The sequence below is a fragment of the Phacochoerus africanus genome, chromosome 6, assembly GCF_016906955.1.
Source record: "Phacochoerus africanus isolate WHEZ1 chromosome 6, ROS_Pafr_v1, whole genome shotgun sequence".
NCBI lineage: Eukaryota > Metazoa > Chordata > Mammalia > Artiodactyla > Suidae > Phacochoerus > Phacochoerus africanus.
Window position 1 is genome coordinate 118,275,488 of NC_062549.1, and position 17,766 is coordinate 118,293,253.

Here is a 17,766-nt window from a genome sequence, read left to right on the forward strand (position 1 = left end):
AACTATTTAGGCCAAACCTGAGACGATTCATGTGACCATTTTTATCCCATCAAAATAACCACAATTTTTATGTGACAAAGGCAGTACCGTTTAGGTGAACACTGAAGGTAACATGAATCCTTGATTTTCGCAAGCTCTGAATTAGATAGATATAAATTCATTGTCAGGCAGTCCCAGTGCTGTGCAGTAGGGCCCTTTAATGCCAAGCGAATTCATATGTGAGTCAGAGCCCTGTGAGGGAACTCGGCCAGCTTGTTAAAACTGAGCAGAAGAATTTGGAGACAGCCCAGAGGCGAGCCACAAAAACAACCGAAGCTGACAAGAATAATTGCAGTTCTCCCATAAAGGGGCTGTCTATATCCAGCTTTTACTGAGTACTTTGTGGAATGTTGCAATGCAAAGCACGGGGAACAGCTGTCGTGAGTCTTACCAAGAGACAGGGGAGAAGAAACGAGAACAGGTGGGAGATCAAGAATTCAGATTAGACACGGGGAAAGTCAGGATAGTTAACATATAGCAAGCTTGTGCAATTTTGGGGTCAGTATTTGGTGATTATAGGAGGGGTATTGTTTTTTCTTTTGTTTTTTTTCTTTTGAAGCAAGACTATAATGGTTTTATTCTGTGTTCATCTGATTTTAACTTTAAATTGCTCAAATAAGCTGCATAATATTGTTTACTACTGCTCAAGTTTTATATTTCTTGTGAGAACTATCTTTGCACGATGGGAAAAGCTGCGGCAACCACTTCATTCATGCAAGAATAAAGTGAATGTTTCGTTCACTTGCATTTTTCTGGCTAAATGACATAATGGTTACTTAGACTCACAGCATACTTTTTACAAAAAAAGATTTTAAAATCACTTCCATGGCTTTCTAATTTTTGGCCCATTCCCAGGAGGCTATAGTATAAACAGTTTTCATATAATACTTTCTTTTGTCTCCACCGAGGATTGGCTTAGGGAAATGATGTGTGTGTGTGTGTGTGTGTGTGTGTGATCTATCCAAAATGACAACCAGCACAAAAACTCTACGTCAGAAGTACATTTTAAGTACACTGCTGGGTAAATACACTAACTTTTTGTTATAAAACATTTGATAATGGGGAGGGGGGAGGGAATGATTAGCGTTAGTCCAAGACTGCCACTGTGGGGTAATGTGGCAGAAGTCACATGAGACTGGCTGGAATCTGAGAGCTCAAGTTCCAGGGAAAAGGAATTTGGTGTCTAATTGTACTTCCTACCATCTCCTGAGGAAATAGCTTTGTTTTGTCAGACAAATTGGAACAAGCGAGTATGTAGCTATAATTTTCTAATACAAGTATCAAAATGTAGAGAAGAGGAACTCCCTAATATTTGGCAAGTGTGTGATCTGTTTTTTAGGACCTTGGGTACACACACACACACACACACACACACACACACCTACCCACCCTTTTTTTACTGGAACATTTTCACATTTAAGAATATCAGTGTTCCAGAAAGTTCTACAGCTAAATAAATCCGTTTTTAAAGAGTTCTTAGGTTTTTCAAATATTTGAAGTGCAATTATAGCCTTCAAATTCTGTCTTTGAAAGAATTTTTTTTTCTTTTTTAGGGCCACACCCGTGGCATATGGAAGTTCCCAGGCTAGGGCTCCAACTGGAGTTACAGCTGCCTGCCTACACCACAGCCACAGCAACACGGGATCTGAGTAGCATCTGTGGCCTACACCACAGTTCATGGCAACACTGGATCCTTAACCTACTGAGTAAAGCCAGGGATTGAACCCGCAACCTCATGGATACTAGTCACACAATGTGGACTCCTATTTTTATGCCCTACTTTTTACTTCCACAGGAATGAAAGTTACACCAAATTTTAAACTCTTTCACTGGATAATTCTGTGTGAATATCTAGACTACCAATCCAACTTTTGAGGATATAGTGTATATATACATTTGTTGGGCTGCACCACACAGGCCTGCAAGGCCTGTAGTTGCCCAGCTTTAAGAGAGAACAGAGAGGAGTTCCCATCGTGGCTCAGTGGTTAATGAATCCGACTAGGAACCATGAGTTTTCGGATTTGATCCCTGGCCTTGCTCAGTGGGTTAAGGATCCGGTGTTGCCGTGAGCTGTGGTGTAGGTCACAGACGAGGTTCGGATCCCGCGTTGCTGTGGCTGTGGTGTAGGCCGGCGGCTACAGCTCCGATTAGACCCCTAGCCTGGGAACCTCCATATGCCGCAGGAGCGGCCCTAGAAAAGGCAAAAAGACAAACAAACAAACAAAAAAAAGAGATCAGAGAAGTTCCCATTGTGGCGCAGTGGTAACGAATCTGACTAGTATCCATGAGGACACAGGTTCAATCCCTGGCCTCTTCCAATGGGTTAAGGATCTGGTGCTGCCATGAGCTGTGGGGTAAGGCGGCAGCTACATCTCCATTCCACCCCTAGCCCAGGAACTTCCATATGTGACAGGCATGGCTCTAAAAAAAAAAGGAGCACAAAGAGCCTGGAGTCAGCAGCAGAGACAGAGGTGGTTTAGCAGTCGGGGGAGCTTACGTAACTGAAGCAAGGTCCCGGGGCAACACCCCACCGTGGGCAGGACATGGCAGCAACCCTTGTTCCGCAGGTGTGGGCAGAGTCCCAGTTATAGGGGCAATTGAGGGCAGGTTGGCTCGTTAGTTACCAGGGAAACCAGTAAGGGGCATGGCCCTCACTGCCCCTTGGATAAGAACAGCACCAAGCGGATTTGTTTCTCTTGCACCACAACAGAACTCCAAGATAGAATTCTTAACGTTGAAAAATTATTGATCTGATAAATGACAGCAAGTCTCATATACTTATGTTTCTTGCTTCTCTAGAGTAATAATGTTTCTGCTTCAAAGCCTTGAATTCTGACATATTACTCACAGTTTACTTGTTTTATTAAAGGACTCTAGAGAGTCATAAAAAAAGCATTACAGATCAAAATCCCAAGATAATATCTTATTTTCCATTTTTCCCTGTGTTCCATTATTTTCTCTTATTCTTATTTGAATGAATGGGTCACTCACAAAACAGATGCTTTTATGCTTGATATGATTACTTATAGTACTATATAGTCGTCACAATTTGTAGGAAGAAGTTTGACTAAATGACCATAAATCCAATTGTTTTATTTTACTTTGTGAAAGGAAATGCTCCAGGTTTCATAACATCAATATTTTTTTATGGCCGCACCCAGGCTAGGGATTGAATCTGAGGTCAGGTGGCAGCTGTGGCAGCACTGGATCCTAAAACCCACTGTGCCCTGCCTGAGGATCGAACCTGTACCTCTGCAGGGACCTGAGCTGCTGCAGTTGGATTCTTAACTCAGTGCGCCACAGTGGGAATGCCCATAAAATCAATTTACAAAAATCAGGATAATAACCACTTCGTCTTAATGTTTTGTTTAAAAATATTACAGGAGTTCCCGTCGTGGCTCAGTAGTTAACGAATCCGACTAGGAACCATGAGGTTGCGAGTTCCATCCCTGGCCTTGCTCAGTGGATTAAGGATCTGGCATTGCCGTGAGCTGTGGTGTAGGTTGCAGACGTGGCTTGGATGCCGCGTTGCTGTGGCTCTGGTGCAGGCCGTTGGCTACGGCTCCAATTCAACCCCTAGCCTGGAACCTCCATAGGCCGAGGGAGCGGCCCAAGAAATGGCAAAAAGACACACACACACACACACACACACACACACACACACACACGCACAAAAATATTACAGGAGTTCCGTTGTGGCGCAGTGGAAATGAATCTGACTAGGAACTATGAGGTCGCAGTTTCAATTCATGCCCTGGATCATGGATTAAAGATCTGGAGTTGCCGTGAACTGTGGTGTAGGTTGCAGACGGGGCTCGGATCCCGTGTTGCTGTGGCTGCGGCATAGGCCAGCAGCTGTGGCTCTGATTCGACCCCTAGCCTGAGAACCTCCATATGCTGAGAGTGCAGCCCTAAAAAGCAAAAAAAAAAAAAAAATTACAATCATTCTTTAAATTTCTGCCTATTAACACAGATTATGATGGAATAGGGTGGAAAGAAAATGGACTATGTAACTTGAACTATTCCCGGTCCACTCTTATTTTTTTTTACTTTTTAATTTTTTTATCTTTTTTCTTTTTTTTAGGGCCACACCCACAACATGGAGGTTCCTAAGCCAGTAACTGATTCAGAGCTGTAGCCACTGACCTATGCCACAGCCACAGCAATGCTGGATCGAAGCTGCGCCAGGGACCTACACCACAGATCACAGCAATGCTGGATCCTTAACCCACTGAGCAAGGGATTGAACCCACAACTTCATGGATACTAGTCGGGTTTGTTTTCACTGGGCCATGATGGAAACTCCAGTCCTCTGTGTTTTTGTTTTTTTGGTTTTTTTTTTTTTCCTATTTGGCCACACCTGAGGCATATGGAAATTTCCCGGCCAGAGACTGAATCCAAGCTGCAGCTGCGACCTATGCCACAGCTGTGGCAGCGCCAAATCCTTAACCCACTGCACGAGGCTGGGAATCAAACCCACGCCACCTCAGAGACAATGGCAGGTTCTTAAGCTGCTGCACCACAGTGGGAACTCCAGTCCCCTGTTACTCTTATCTCTATTCCCCAACCTTCATTCACTGCCTCTCTATAGACAAATGAAGCAATGCTTTTAAAAAATTGCTTTGATATTATTGGTGTCTACTCAGAATTTTGCCTAACTCCCATAAATTTTTTAAAGGAAGCAAAAGAGTCAAGGTGTGGGGGCCAGATCCATTTGTGTTGAGCTCAGCTCTTTTCCAACTGTGTGTCTTTGACAAATCCCTTACTCTCTCTCAACTGGGTTTCTTCGTGCACCTACTGTGATGGCTAACTTAAGTGTCAGCTTGCCAGGCTGCAGGATGCCCAGACATTTGTCAGATAGTATTCTCAGTGTGGCTGTGGGGGTGTTTCTAGCTGATAGGAAGATCTGAATCCGTAGACAGAGTAAAGCAGATTAGCCTCCCTAGTGTGGACAGGACTCATCTAATCAAATGCTGATCTGAATAAAACAAAACATCTGCAGCCTTTTCTTTCCTGTAACATGGTATCATGAACGTTTCTTTCTGCTTTCTCTTTCTATGATTTTGACTACTTTGGACATTTCATGTGAGTGGAATCATATAGAATTTGTCTTTTTTGTGCCTTTTTTTTTGGTTTCATTTAGCATACTCTTCTTAAGTTTCATCCATGTTGTAGCATGTGACTTTCCGTTGTTGGTATATACCATTTCTTTAAAAAATGTTTTTTCTCGTTTATTGGCTGTGCCCATGGTATGTGGAAGTTCCCTGGCCAGCAACTGAATCTGCACAACAGCAGCAACCTGAGCTGCTGCAGTGACAATGACAGATCCTTAGCCCCCTGCGCCACAAGGGAACTCCCACAATTTCTTTATCCAGTCATCTGTCAATGGATAGTTGAGCCGCTTTTACTTCTTGGATATTGTGCCTAATGCTGTGAAGAACATGGGGTGGTTCAAATGTCTAGTCGAGATCGTGCTTTGAGTTCTTTTGGATGAAGTTATATTTTTAATGTGCTGTTATCTCCTCTCTTACTTGGCCATCCCACTTGGCCCTCTTGGAGGTTTATTTTCTTTTTCTAAACACATATTGCAGGTGAGTGCCATCAGGGCCATGGATCCCGTGAGGGATCTCGGGATGTAACTCTGGGCACTAAGCAGCAGGAAGCACACAGTGACAGAGGAGAGGGTAAAGCAGTGTCAGCAACATTGGAGAATGAGATGACTTTGTGCGAAGAGTGACCCCACTTAAGGTGAGCTCCCTCATCTCCCCTCCACGGTAAAGCTGTCTTCTCCTTAATTCTACCTCAGCCTCAGAAGAAAACCCTCTCCGCCTTAGGAAAGCCTCTTATGCTCATACAGAGCCCACATCCATACCCCCCTTCCCCTGTCTTGGCTCTGCTGTTGGAGGGTGGGAATAATAACAAAGCCTCACTGAATACTTACTATGCTCAGGGACTGTCCCACCTCTTCCATTTATTAACTCATTTCATCCTCACAAAAGCCCGTGACAAGCTTTTACTTTTATCTACGTTTTAGCAATAAAGAACAGAGATGGAGGAGTTCCCTGGTGCCTCAGTGGGTTAAGGACCTGACATTATCCCTGCAGTGGCTTTGGTTACCACTGTGATGCAGTCTTTTTTTTTTTTTTTTTCTTTTTAGGGCTAAACCTATGGCATATGGAAGTTCTCAGGCTAGGGGGTGAATCAGGGCTACAGCTGCTGGCTTGTGCCATAGCCACAGCAACGCCACATCTGTAACCTACACCACAGTTCACAATGATGCCAGATCCTTAACCCACTGAGTGAGGCCAGGGATTAAACCCACATCCTCATGGATGCTAGTTGGATTCTTAACCCACTGAGCGACAAAGGGAACTCCTGTGATACAGTTTTTTTTTTGTCTTTTTGCCTTTTCTAGGGCTGCTCCTGAGGCATATGGAGGTTCCCAGGCTAGGGATCCAATCAGAGCTGTAGCCGCCAGCCTACGCCAGAGCCACGGCAACTCGGGATCCAAGCCGTGTCTGCAATCTACACCACAGCTCACAGCAACACCGGATCCTTAACCCACTGAGCAAGGCCAGGGATTGAACCTGCAACCTCATGGTTCCTAGTCAGATTCATTAACCACTGTGCCACTACGGGAACTCCTGTGATACAGCTTTGATCCCTGGCCCAGGAACTTCCATGTGCTGTGAGCTTGGCCATTTAAAAAAAAAAAAAAAAAGAACTTAAGCATAGGAAGTTTAAGTTACTTGTCTGAGATACACAATGGGAGCTGATGTATTTAAGAATATGGAGATTTCATCACAAAGTTAAAAAAATAAAGAATATGGAGATTTCGTGATAGGTACACAGAAAATTAAGCAAGTAAAAAAAAATAACACTTCAGAAAAAACCCAGAAAATACCCAAGAAAAGGAAAGTAATCATTTCCACTATTTGGTTCATCTATGAATGATATTTACAAATAATAATACTACTGATTTAAGAAAAATTGTGATATAACTATATTGGGAAGACAGGAGGAGGAGAAATGTAGGATAATGAGTAGGTGGTTTAAGACTGCAGAATTCTCATCTTCCAGAGTAACAGTAGGTGATTCTGAAGTTAGTAGGTGAAGAAATAGCGTATTTTTGAAATATGCATATTTTTGAAAATTAACAAGAAATTTTAAAAATAGTTGTGTCATGGGAGTGCTGAGAATGGCTCAGTGGTAACACCCAACTAGTAACCGTGAGGACGCAGGTTTGATCCCTGGTCTCACTCAATGAGTTAGGGATCTGGCGTTATTGAGAGCTGCAGTGTAGGTCACAGATGCAGCTTAGATCCCGAGTGGCCGTGTGTCAGTTTCTCTAATGCAAAGAACAATTCTCCCTAACAATTTTTTTTTTCCCTTTGGCTTTTTAGGGCTACATCCTTGGCTAGGGTCAAATCGGAGCTACAGCTGACAGCCTACACAACAGCCACAGCAGCTCGGGATTTGAGTCTCATCTGCAGCCTACACCACAGCTTACAGCAATCTTAACCCAGATCCTTAACCCACTGAGTGAGGCCAAGGATTGAACCCATGTCCTCATGGATACTAGTCGGGTTCATTAACCATTGAGCCATGATGGGAACTCCCCCACCCCAGCAAGTTTAAGGAAGGGCTATTAGTGCACAACACAGCTCCTGGAGTCATATTCCAGGACTGGCCTATGTAGGGGGCTGCTGAGGGTGGCCCAGGACCTGCTGCATTCACGTGGTCAGGAAACTTGCTGCCAAAACTAACCTCTGAATATACTCTCTGTGGTGCCCACAGCAGCAAAAATGGACTCCAGGCAGCTCCGGCAGCCAGGGAGTATACATCCCCATTGGAGATGGACAGCGTAGGCGAATGTACATACTGAGACAGCCTCTTTGTCCCTTCTTTTAGGGCGCTGGACTGCTCAAATTTTATTAGCATAAGTGGTTGATTATATAGACAGTTTTTTACTACAGATTACATCATAGTGTTAAAAGTACATTAGTTAACTCTTAGGCTTTGTTTTTTGATCACATGGTACAGTAGCAATACATCACATTTTAAATCTTTAACTAAATATAATGAGTACAATTCAAGGACAAACAGGTGTAGCATATCATGTGGGAAAGCAGAGACAGCACAAACCATCTCATGGCCAGCCAAGTCCCACAAGCTGAAGAAGTTACAAAAATCTGGCATTTACAAATCTTGTTTTTAGACTAGTGTATATCTTCAAGGTGTCCTTGGCAGGGAAACAGTATGAGAAAATACAAATCAACTTAGCTAGCTACCACTAAAAGTTTCTAAAGTCAAGGACAAGACTCACAGCTGGGTTTCTTTTGATCAAGAATAATATATGCCTAACTTCTATAAACCTCATTAAAATCCTAACTCTAAAGATTACTGTAGCTCGTTAGTAGATAAACACTATACATTCATTAAGTTGGATATGAATAGGAAAAAGTCCTTTAGGATGAAATTTTTATTATTGTTGCAATTTTGTTAAATCACAAATCACCACAGGAAAATAAGAATGGGAAATAAAAATAATAAGTAAATGATCAGGAAAGACTGAGGAAAACTGAATAACAAATAAAACAGAAAGACTAGGTCACCTGAGAAGCAATCCATGTTCTCCAGCGCAAACATGGAAATTGATTTCCCAGGAAAGCCCCAATTTCTTCCCATCAATACCAAAATGAGAGCTGTGTAACCTGAGGCCTGCCCTCGGCTTGTATTGTTCAGGCAGGCTTTTCATCCTGGCCAGGAGCCCACCTTCGGCTTGTACCGTTCAGGTGAGCTCCCTTCCTTGGTTAGAAACTTGCCTTCAGGTTTTTTTGCCATTAGGGGCAAAGTTCTTTTTTTGAGTCCCTGCATCTTCTCGGCTCCCCACAAGTCACATTATTTTTCGGGAGCTTAGAAATAGTCATGCCTGAGGGTTTTAAAATACCTGCAGCACAGCATTTTGCCGTGTACAGAACGCTCTCACATACATTATATCAGTTGATCCTGTGCACAGAAGCTCCATGTGATTTTTTGCTATTCTCAGCTTTGTCCATGAACTAAAATTAGAACTGGGCTGACATTGCATTCCACTTGGTTAGAGTCTGACTGAGGATTTTAATCATTCGGAGTCACCCTGAAAACAATACTCCCCGAAGTCCGCTCTTAGCTGATAATCACTAATTTTGGGGGATGCTGGCTTCTGCATCCACTGCCCATGGTAAGTACTTTTTAAAACCTTCTTTTCCCACTCTTGGCATAAAGAGAGTGCTATTGATGTCTCTACTGTGTCTATATTTGCTGCACTATACAACTAAACTTAGAATTGAGTTTAAAAGTCTATTTGAGGGTTCATAGTCATTCATGTAGTTGTCTTCCTCCAGAAGGTCAATTTCCCTGGAAGTTAAGAAGTATTTCTTCTGAGGTCGTATTTCTTTTGCTTTCTTTTGACTCTGGGAAGCCGACTCCCCAGTCATGTCATAGCCATGCTTACCTTACTGCTGTGCTACGTGGTTTCCTGTTATAGTAATAACCAAGCTAGAGAACACCAGCCTGTGTTGGAGGTAGAAATACATTCATCACTACTGACTTGCTTTCCTCAAAGGGGCATTGGTCACTATTATGGGAAAACTGAGGGCTCAAGTGTAATGGCAAATGGGGAAATGAATAGCACATGAATTGTTACATGGGTTTAGTAACATATGCATTTACATGTAGATTCTTGACATTTAAAAAATGTCTTATTGGAGTTCCTGTTGTGGCGCAGTGGTTAACGAATCCGACTAGGAACCATGAGGTTGCGGGTTTGACCCCTGGCCTTGCTCAGTGGGTTAAGGATCTGGCGTTGCCGTGAGCTGTTGTGTAGGTCGCAGAAGTGGCTTGGATCCTGCGTTGCTGTGGCTCTGGTGTAGGCCAGCGGCTACGGCTCCTATTCGACCCCTAGCCTGGTAATCTCCATGTGCCGTGGGAGTGGCTCTAGAAAAGGCAAAAAGACAAAAAAAAAAAAGTCTTATTATTTGATAAACAAATAAATTGTAGCTGGACTGTGACATACCCTGAGGACTGAATTATCAGCATGGGTATCCCAAGTTTTTTGATGGCAGAAAGACCTGGCAAATCTGTTCCTGTTTAAATTCTGCCTGTAGGACTTCTTATCGCAGTGCAGTAGAAACGAATCCGACTAGGAACCATGAGGTTGCAGGTTCAATCCGTGGTCTCCCTCAGTGGGTTAGGGATCCAGCATTGCCGTGAGCTGTGGTGTAGGTCGCAGATGCAGCTCGGATCTGGCACTGCTGTGGCTGTGGTATAGGCCAGCAGCTGTAGCTCCAATTAGACCCCTAGCCTGGGAACTACCACATGCCTCGGCTGTGGCCCTAAAAAGATAAAAGACAAAAATAAATAAGTAAATAAAAAATAAATTCTGCATGTATTGCTTAAAAATAAGGACCACCTCCTAATAATTTTCTGTGTGTTGCAATTTTATATTCCTCCTAAAATGTTAAACTCTTTTCCTCTGTAATACATTTTTCTCTCTCTGTCTCTTTCTCACACAGGAATTGTATACTTGGTTTGAAGAAATCAGTAATTTAGATTTAAGTCAGTAATTTAGAGGAGATTAATAATAAAAGCAATATTATCTATCTAATTTCTATCATCTTGGACAAAATGATTTTAAATATTTCAGGATTTAGTTTTCAATATTTATCTCCACAATACTTTTTTTTTCTTTTTTAAAAGCAGTTGTGCTATGTTTTATCAGCCTTAAATATTATCTCGAGTTTCATTTTGAAAGGCGATGCTTAAGTTCACTTACACCCCATAAAGTTATATCTCTATTTTACTTTCTTCTGATTGCTTTTATAATGTACATACTTAAATCTCTATTTCTTGTTCCATGAAGTATAGGCAGGATTTCTTGATCTCCCTACCTTCTACTTCTCTGTTTTCTTCTTCCACGTGCTATTAAAAATGTTTTTATTTTTACATTTTCAAGATGTATTACATCCTGGTTTTTAGCCATATATAAGCCTGCTTTTTCATAGTTTCGTTTATTTCAAAAGTTGATTTTCATCACACAAAAAAGGAACTTTGTATCCTTAGCAATCATTCCTTTTTACCCCTCTGGTTACCATTAATCTACTTTTTATCTCCATAGGTTTGCCTTCTCTAGACATTTCATGTGAATGGGATCATACAATTTGTGGTATCTCACGAGTGGCTTCTATCAGCATAAATCAACATTTACTCATGGTGTAGCACATATTAGTGCTTTGTTCCTTTTCATGGCATAATAATATTCCATTTTATGGAAAAATCACATTTTGTTTGTCCATTTATTAGTTGATAGCCATTTGTTTCTACTTTTCAGCTCTTATGAATAATACTATTATCAACATTCAGGTATAAGTTTTTATGTAAACATGTATTTTCATTTCTCTTGGGTATAAACCTAGGAGTGATCATTCTCTATTTTTTTACTTACCATTTTTCTCTATGGGTTTTTTTTTTTAACTTTTATATTTTTAGGGTCACACTTGTGGCACATGGAGCTTCCCAGTCTAGGGGTCAAATCGGAGCTATAGCGCCAGGCCTATGCCTCAGTGACGTGGGTCTCTTTATGTTTTAGTTGAGCCTTTTCTAAACAAGCCACAGGATTTTGTCTTTTATTTAATTGGATAATCTTTCTATATTAACTTGGCTCACTTAGTAGTGAGGAAAGTGTAAATTATGAGCATTATGAGATATCTTCTTATGCACGGTGTGTGGGTGAGGACATACACCTGTGGGGACCCATACAGTCCTGGTTAGTGTGTAAACGGGCATAACCACTTTGGCAGAACAGTTTGGCTCCGTCTTACAAATGGGCACATCCACATCACTATGATCTAGCAACTCTAATCCTGAATATATACTCAACGGAAATAATGTCACTTGAGTACTAAGAATATAAGAACAGGAATTTTAGAAATAGTATTGTTCATTATAGCAAAAATCTGGGACCCAAATATCCACATTCGTTAGAATGGACAAATAAATAGTGTCACAGGCACATGTTTTGGAGATCATGGCATATCGGTGTATAAAATGCTTTCCTTTTTCATGGAGCTATGTAATTTCCCATGATACAGATGTACTATAATTTACTGATGGAAAGTTTTTTCCAATCTTTGCTATTGAGAAAAACACTGTACGGAATAACTTCATAAGATGTCAATTTATAATTTAAAATATTTGCAATATAAATTCCTACAAGTGTGACTGTGGATTTGTAAGTTTGGTAGATATTACCAAAATTCACTCCATAGAAGATGACTGTATATACTAGCACTTTTAGTGTATGAGACTACCTGTTTTCCTATGCTGTTGCAAATTTCACTTCTTCCTTTGCAAACTTTATGCCTTTCTATTTACTTTCTCTGCATTATTGCCTTCCAGTATAAGGTTCAATGGAGGTGGTAAATGTAGACATCTTTGACTTCTTGAATTTTGAAGAAAATTATTAAATTAACTGTGAATCCTATTCTGGCATCATTGCTAGTACAATCTGGTAAAAAGTCAATACCATTATATGTAAGGCGAATTACATTCCACCAAACAGGTCTACCGTCATTTACATAACCATTCCCCTCTTCCTCCCATTTCTGAGATGCAGGTCACAATCCTCAATGCGGGATGACTCCATTTGCACTTTATTTTATGCAAGAGCAAACCACTCCAATATTTTACCACTTAATGGAATTCCAGCCTGTGCACATAGCATCTAAATTCAGTAGATATCTCAACATGCCTGCTTATCATATAAATCCATTATTAAACATTTCTCTGTCATTGGACATGTAAACTAGTTGTGGTTTTTCATTGCTGGGAATTAATAGTCACAAAAGAAGTAGAGTTGGCATCACGTCCCATCTCTGCCACTTATTAGAGATGAGACATTAACCAATAGCCCACTTTTTTTAGGGCTTGGTTTTCTCATCTATATATTAGAGACAAAAAAATAACCATGTCATGATGTTTTTATGAGAATTACCAAGTAAAATATGGTATGTAAAGTGCATCAAATAATTTTGGGAACATGGAACATGTTCAAGAAGCATAGCTGTTATGATAATTATGGTACTCAATCAACATTCTTTTTTCTTTTTTTGTCTTTGTCCTTTTAGGGCCACACCTGCAGTATATGGAAGTTCCCAGACTAGGGGTCTAATCGGAGCTGTTGCTGCTGGCCTACGCCAGAGCCACAGCATTGCCAGATCCGAGCCGTGTCTGCGACCTACACCACAGCTCCCAGCGATGCCAGATCCTTAACCTACTGAGCAAAGCCAGGGGTCAAACCCCAAACCTCATGGTTCTTAGTCGGATTTGTTTCCACTGTGCCACCACGGGAACTCCTCAATCAACATTCTGAAACACGTTTTTTTCCCTCTGGTACAACCAGGTCCTTTCTGAGATGGCATCTGTGATTCAGCTCTTCAAAAATTAATGAAGTTGATGACTCTGTGACAATGTGGAGAAATCATGTCAGAAAATGTGGTTTGTACTGGGGCTGTCACTGCTGTAAAAGAAGTTTGGGAAGAGAGAATAAAGAAACACAATGAAGACCTGAAGCGAGAGAAGGAATTTCAACAAAAGTATGTAATAACCTGTTTAGTATTTTGAATTAGTAAAAATTCATAACATTCTTATTATTGAAAAGAGCATTTTTATTTTGTTTTGTTTTTGCTTTGTAGGGCCCCCTGTGCAGTTTATGGAAGTTCCCAGGCTAGGGGTTGAATCGGAGGCGTAGCCGCCAGTCTATGCCACAGCCACAGCACCAGCAGGATCTGAGCCGTATCTGAGACCTACATCAGAGCTCATGGCAACACCGGATCCTTAATCCACTGAGCAAGGCCAGGGATGGAACCCGCATCCTCGTGGATAGTAGTCTACCACTGAGCCACAATGGGAACTCTGAAAAGAGCATTTATTAAATGCCTTATTATTGAATTTGATAGAGGTTTTTATTTATTGAAAGCCCAAAATATAACTAAAGGAAGCACCTGACTCAATTAAGTGTGGCTATGTTATGAAGGCCACAAAAAAAAAAAAAAAAAACCAAGTGTCGGAGTTCCCACTGTGGCTCGGTATGTTAAAGATCCAGCATTGCTGCAGCTGTGGCATAGGTCACAGCTCCCGTTCCTGTTTGATTCCTGGCCTAGGAACTTCCATGTACCATGGGTGTGGAAAAAAAACAAACAAAAAATAGACGTGTTTATATATAAATACAACTGTTATCCTAAGCCCTCATAGGCATTTGTTTAATGTTCATGAAAGTATCATTTAGCCTGCTTTTCAGAGATTGGTCAACACTGTATTCCTTAGGATCTAAAACAACATCTGGCGAGGACGGTGCAGTAGAATCTCACCTATCTGCATAGCTGTGAGTTCCACCCAGGGGCCCTGCGGACTGCTTCATCCACCTGATCATTTCGGGTTCTCCTTAGTTTAATGTTCACTTCTGCTGCCCTGTCAATCTCTACCTACTCACCTAATAGGATATCTCCAAACTATCCCACAATTCTTGCAAGAATACCCCCTTTCCTCACAGATTCCGTATAGCTTCCTATAATTATCATTCATTAGGTCTCTTTCTAAACATTGTTATATGTCAATTATATCTCCATTTTATTTTATTTTATTTTATTCTTTGCTTTTTAGCACCTGTGGCATACGGAGGTTCCCAGGCTAGGGGTCCAATTGGAGCTACAGCTGCCAGCCTATACCAAGCAACACCAGATCTGAGCCGAGTCTGTGACCTAAACCACAGCTCATGGCAACCCGGGATCCTTAACCCACTGAGCGAGGCCCAGGGTTGAACCCGCAATTTCATGGTTCCTAGTTGGATTTGTTGCCACTGCACCACCACAGTAACTCCCTATATCTCCATTTTAAAAATGGTCTTGTATTGCTTCTCAGCCTTTTGGCTAAGATCGAGTGTAAAAAATGATCTTGTGTCTTTCAGCAAGTGAAAGAAAAAGCTAAAAATGGCGTTCCCACTGAGTTCCCATGGCTCAGCAGAAACTAACCCAACTGGTGTCCATGAAGGGGCGGGTTCAATCCCTGGACCAGCGCAGTATGTTAAGGATCCAGCGTTGCGGTGACCTGTGGTGTAGGTTGCAGACTTGGCTTGGATCTGGTGTTGCTTTGGCTGTGATGCTGCATCTCCTATCAGACCCCTAGCCTGGGAACTTTCATAAGCCATGAGGGCAGCCCTAAAAATAAAAAAAAAAAAGATCATTTTTATTTCCCTGGTGACTCACTGGGTTAAAGATCTGGCATTGTCACTTCTGTGGCGCAGGTTTGATCCTTGGCCTGGGAATTACTGAATGCCTCAGGTGTGGCCAAAGATAAATAATGTTTAAAAAAGGGAATTATTTCATTTCAGCAGCTTCAAGTTTTCTCTGTACAAAACAGGCAAGGCCCTAAAAGGATAAGAATGTACTTTAATGCTTCTTTTTTTCAGCCAAAAGGGGCTAAACAAAAAGCCTTAAGTTTAGGCAGAAATCATTCTCATTGTCTTTTGATGTCAAGTTGCCTGGAAGAAATCAAGTACTTGGGTAAGAGCTTGTGTAACAACATTTGAGAAAGGCTTTAGACTGTAATCAAAGGGTTTTTAGAAGAGGTAGAAAAAGTCTGTTCAAAACTTGAAAGAATCTCAAGCTTAAAATAAGCAATGTGGGAATTATAGAATGCTAGAGCTAGAAGAGACCTGAGGCATTATTTAATCCAAACCTCCTGTTTCATAGTAAGGCCCATAGATGTGAGATATCTTGGCCATGGTCATCAAATTAATTGATGCATTCCAGACTTGGATCATAGTAATTCAGAAGCCAGGAAGAATTAATGAGTCACTGTGGAGATGGAAATAAACTTGTCTAACTAGCGTCACTGTAAACTCATTAAGGACAGAGCTTTTCAGATGCACAAAGTCTAGCATGGTATTTTTTTTAAGTATATAGTTGATTTACAATGTTGTGCTAATTAATGTCTGCTGTACAGTAAAGGGACTCGGTTATATACCTATATACATTCTTTATTCTTTTCTATTGTGGTTTATCCCGGGAGATGGAATATAGTCCCTGTGCTATAGAGTAGGACCTCATTGCTTAACCATTCTAAATGTAATAGTTTGCATCTATTAACCCCAAACTCCCCATCTATCCCACTCTCTCCTCCCTCCCCCTTGGCAACCACAAATCTGTTCTCTATGTCTGTGAGTCTGATTCTGTTCTATATATAGGTTCATTTGTGCCATATTTTAGATTCCACATAAAAGTGATGTCTTATGGTATTTGTCTTTTTCTAACTTCATTCAGTAGGAGAATTTCTAGTTGCATCCATGTTGCTGCAAATGACATTATTTCATTCTTTTTTATGGCTGAATAGTTTTCCATAGTATATATATATATACCACATCTTCTATATCCTTTCATCTGTCCATGGATATTTAGGTTGTTTTGATGTCTTGGCTATTCTGAATAGTGCTGCTATAAACATAGGGGTGCATGTATCTTTTCAAATTATTGTTTTGTCTAGATACATGCCTGGGAGTGGGGTTGCTAGATCGTATGATAATTCTATTTTTAGTTTTCTGAGCATCTTCCATACTGTTTTCCATGGTAGTTGCACCAACTTACATTCCCACCAACCATGTAGGAGGGTTCCCTTTACTCCACACTCTCGCCAGCATTTGTTATTTGTAGACTTTTTAATGATGACCAATCTGACCTGTGTGAGGTTAGCATAGTATTTGGCATTTAATGGGGATGCTTGATGAATTCTTTAATTGAAGTTAAAGTTCGGGGAATTAGATACCTCATTGCATTAAATCTTGCTCTGAAATATTTATCTTGAGGAGTTACCATCCTGGCTCACTGGTTAACAAATCTGACTAGCATCCATGAAGATGCAGGTTTGATCCCTGATCTTGCTCAGTGGGTTAAGGGTCCAGCATTGCCATGAGCTCTGGTGTAGGTTGCAGATGCGGCTTGGATCCTGCGTTGCTTTGTCTGTGGTGTAGGCCAGTAGCTGTAGCTCCTATTCGACCCCTAGCCTGGGAACCTCCATATGCTTCGAGTGCACCCCTAAAAATAAATAAACAAAAAAAAATAAAATAAATTTAAAGAGAATGAAATATGTATATCTCAGTGAGTAATAAGTAATTAATAATCATTATGCCTACTGGGTTTTTGCAGGGTTTTTTTGTCTTTTCTAGGGCTGTACCCCATGGCATGTGGAGGTTCCCAGGCTAGGGGTCCAATCGGAGCTGTAGCCGCAGGCCTACGCCACAGCCACAGCAACGCCAGATCCAAGCTATGTCTGCAAACTACACCACAGCTGACAGCAACGCTGGATCCTTAACCCACTGAGCAGGGCTAGGGATGGAAGCCGAAACCTCATGGTTCCTAGTTGGATTCGTTTCTGCTGCACCACAACAGGAACTCCTATGCCTACTGTTTTTGTTTGTTTGTTTGTTTGTTTCTTTGTTTTGCTTTGTTTTTGCTTTTTAAGGCTGCATTTGTGCACATGGAAGTTCCCAGCCTAGGCGTTGAGTCGGAGCTACAGCTGTCAGCCTATACCACAGCTCATTGCAACGCTGGATCCCCAACCTACTGAGTGAGGCCAGGGATCCAACCCGAATCCTCATGGATATTAGTCAGCTTCATTTCTGCTGTGTCACAGCGG

At 41.4% G+C, this 17,766-nt stretch overlaps 1 protein-coding gene across 3 annotated transcripts in view; it reads left to right on the forward strand.

Annotated features, from left to right (window-relative positions):
* The first annotated feature begins 366 nt into the window (after nt 1-366).
* The window catches only part of LRRC39 (leucine rich repeat containing 39), a 32,184-nt gene continuing 14,784 nt past the window's right edge, over nt 367-17,766 (forward strand). For 2 of the 3 annotated variants that reach the window (XM_047785204.1, XM_047785206.1), the window contains exons 1-2: nt 9,110-9,262; nt 13,481-13,673. In XM_047785204.1, the coding sequence (XP_047641160.1) occupies nt 13,561-13,673 (113 nt within the window). In that variant the 5' untranslated portion in view covers nt 9,110-9,262; nt 13,481-13,560. Of the gene's footprint in view, nt 461-9,109; nt 9,263-13,480; nt 13,674-17,766 lie in introns of those variants that run through there. The other variant, XM_047785205.1, reaches the window with a different exon arrangement.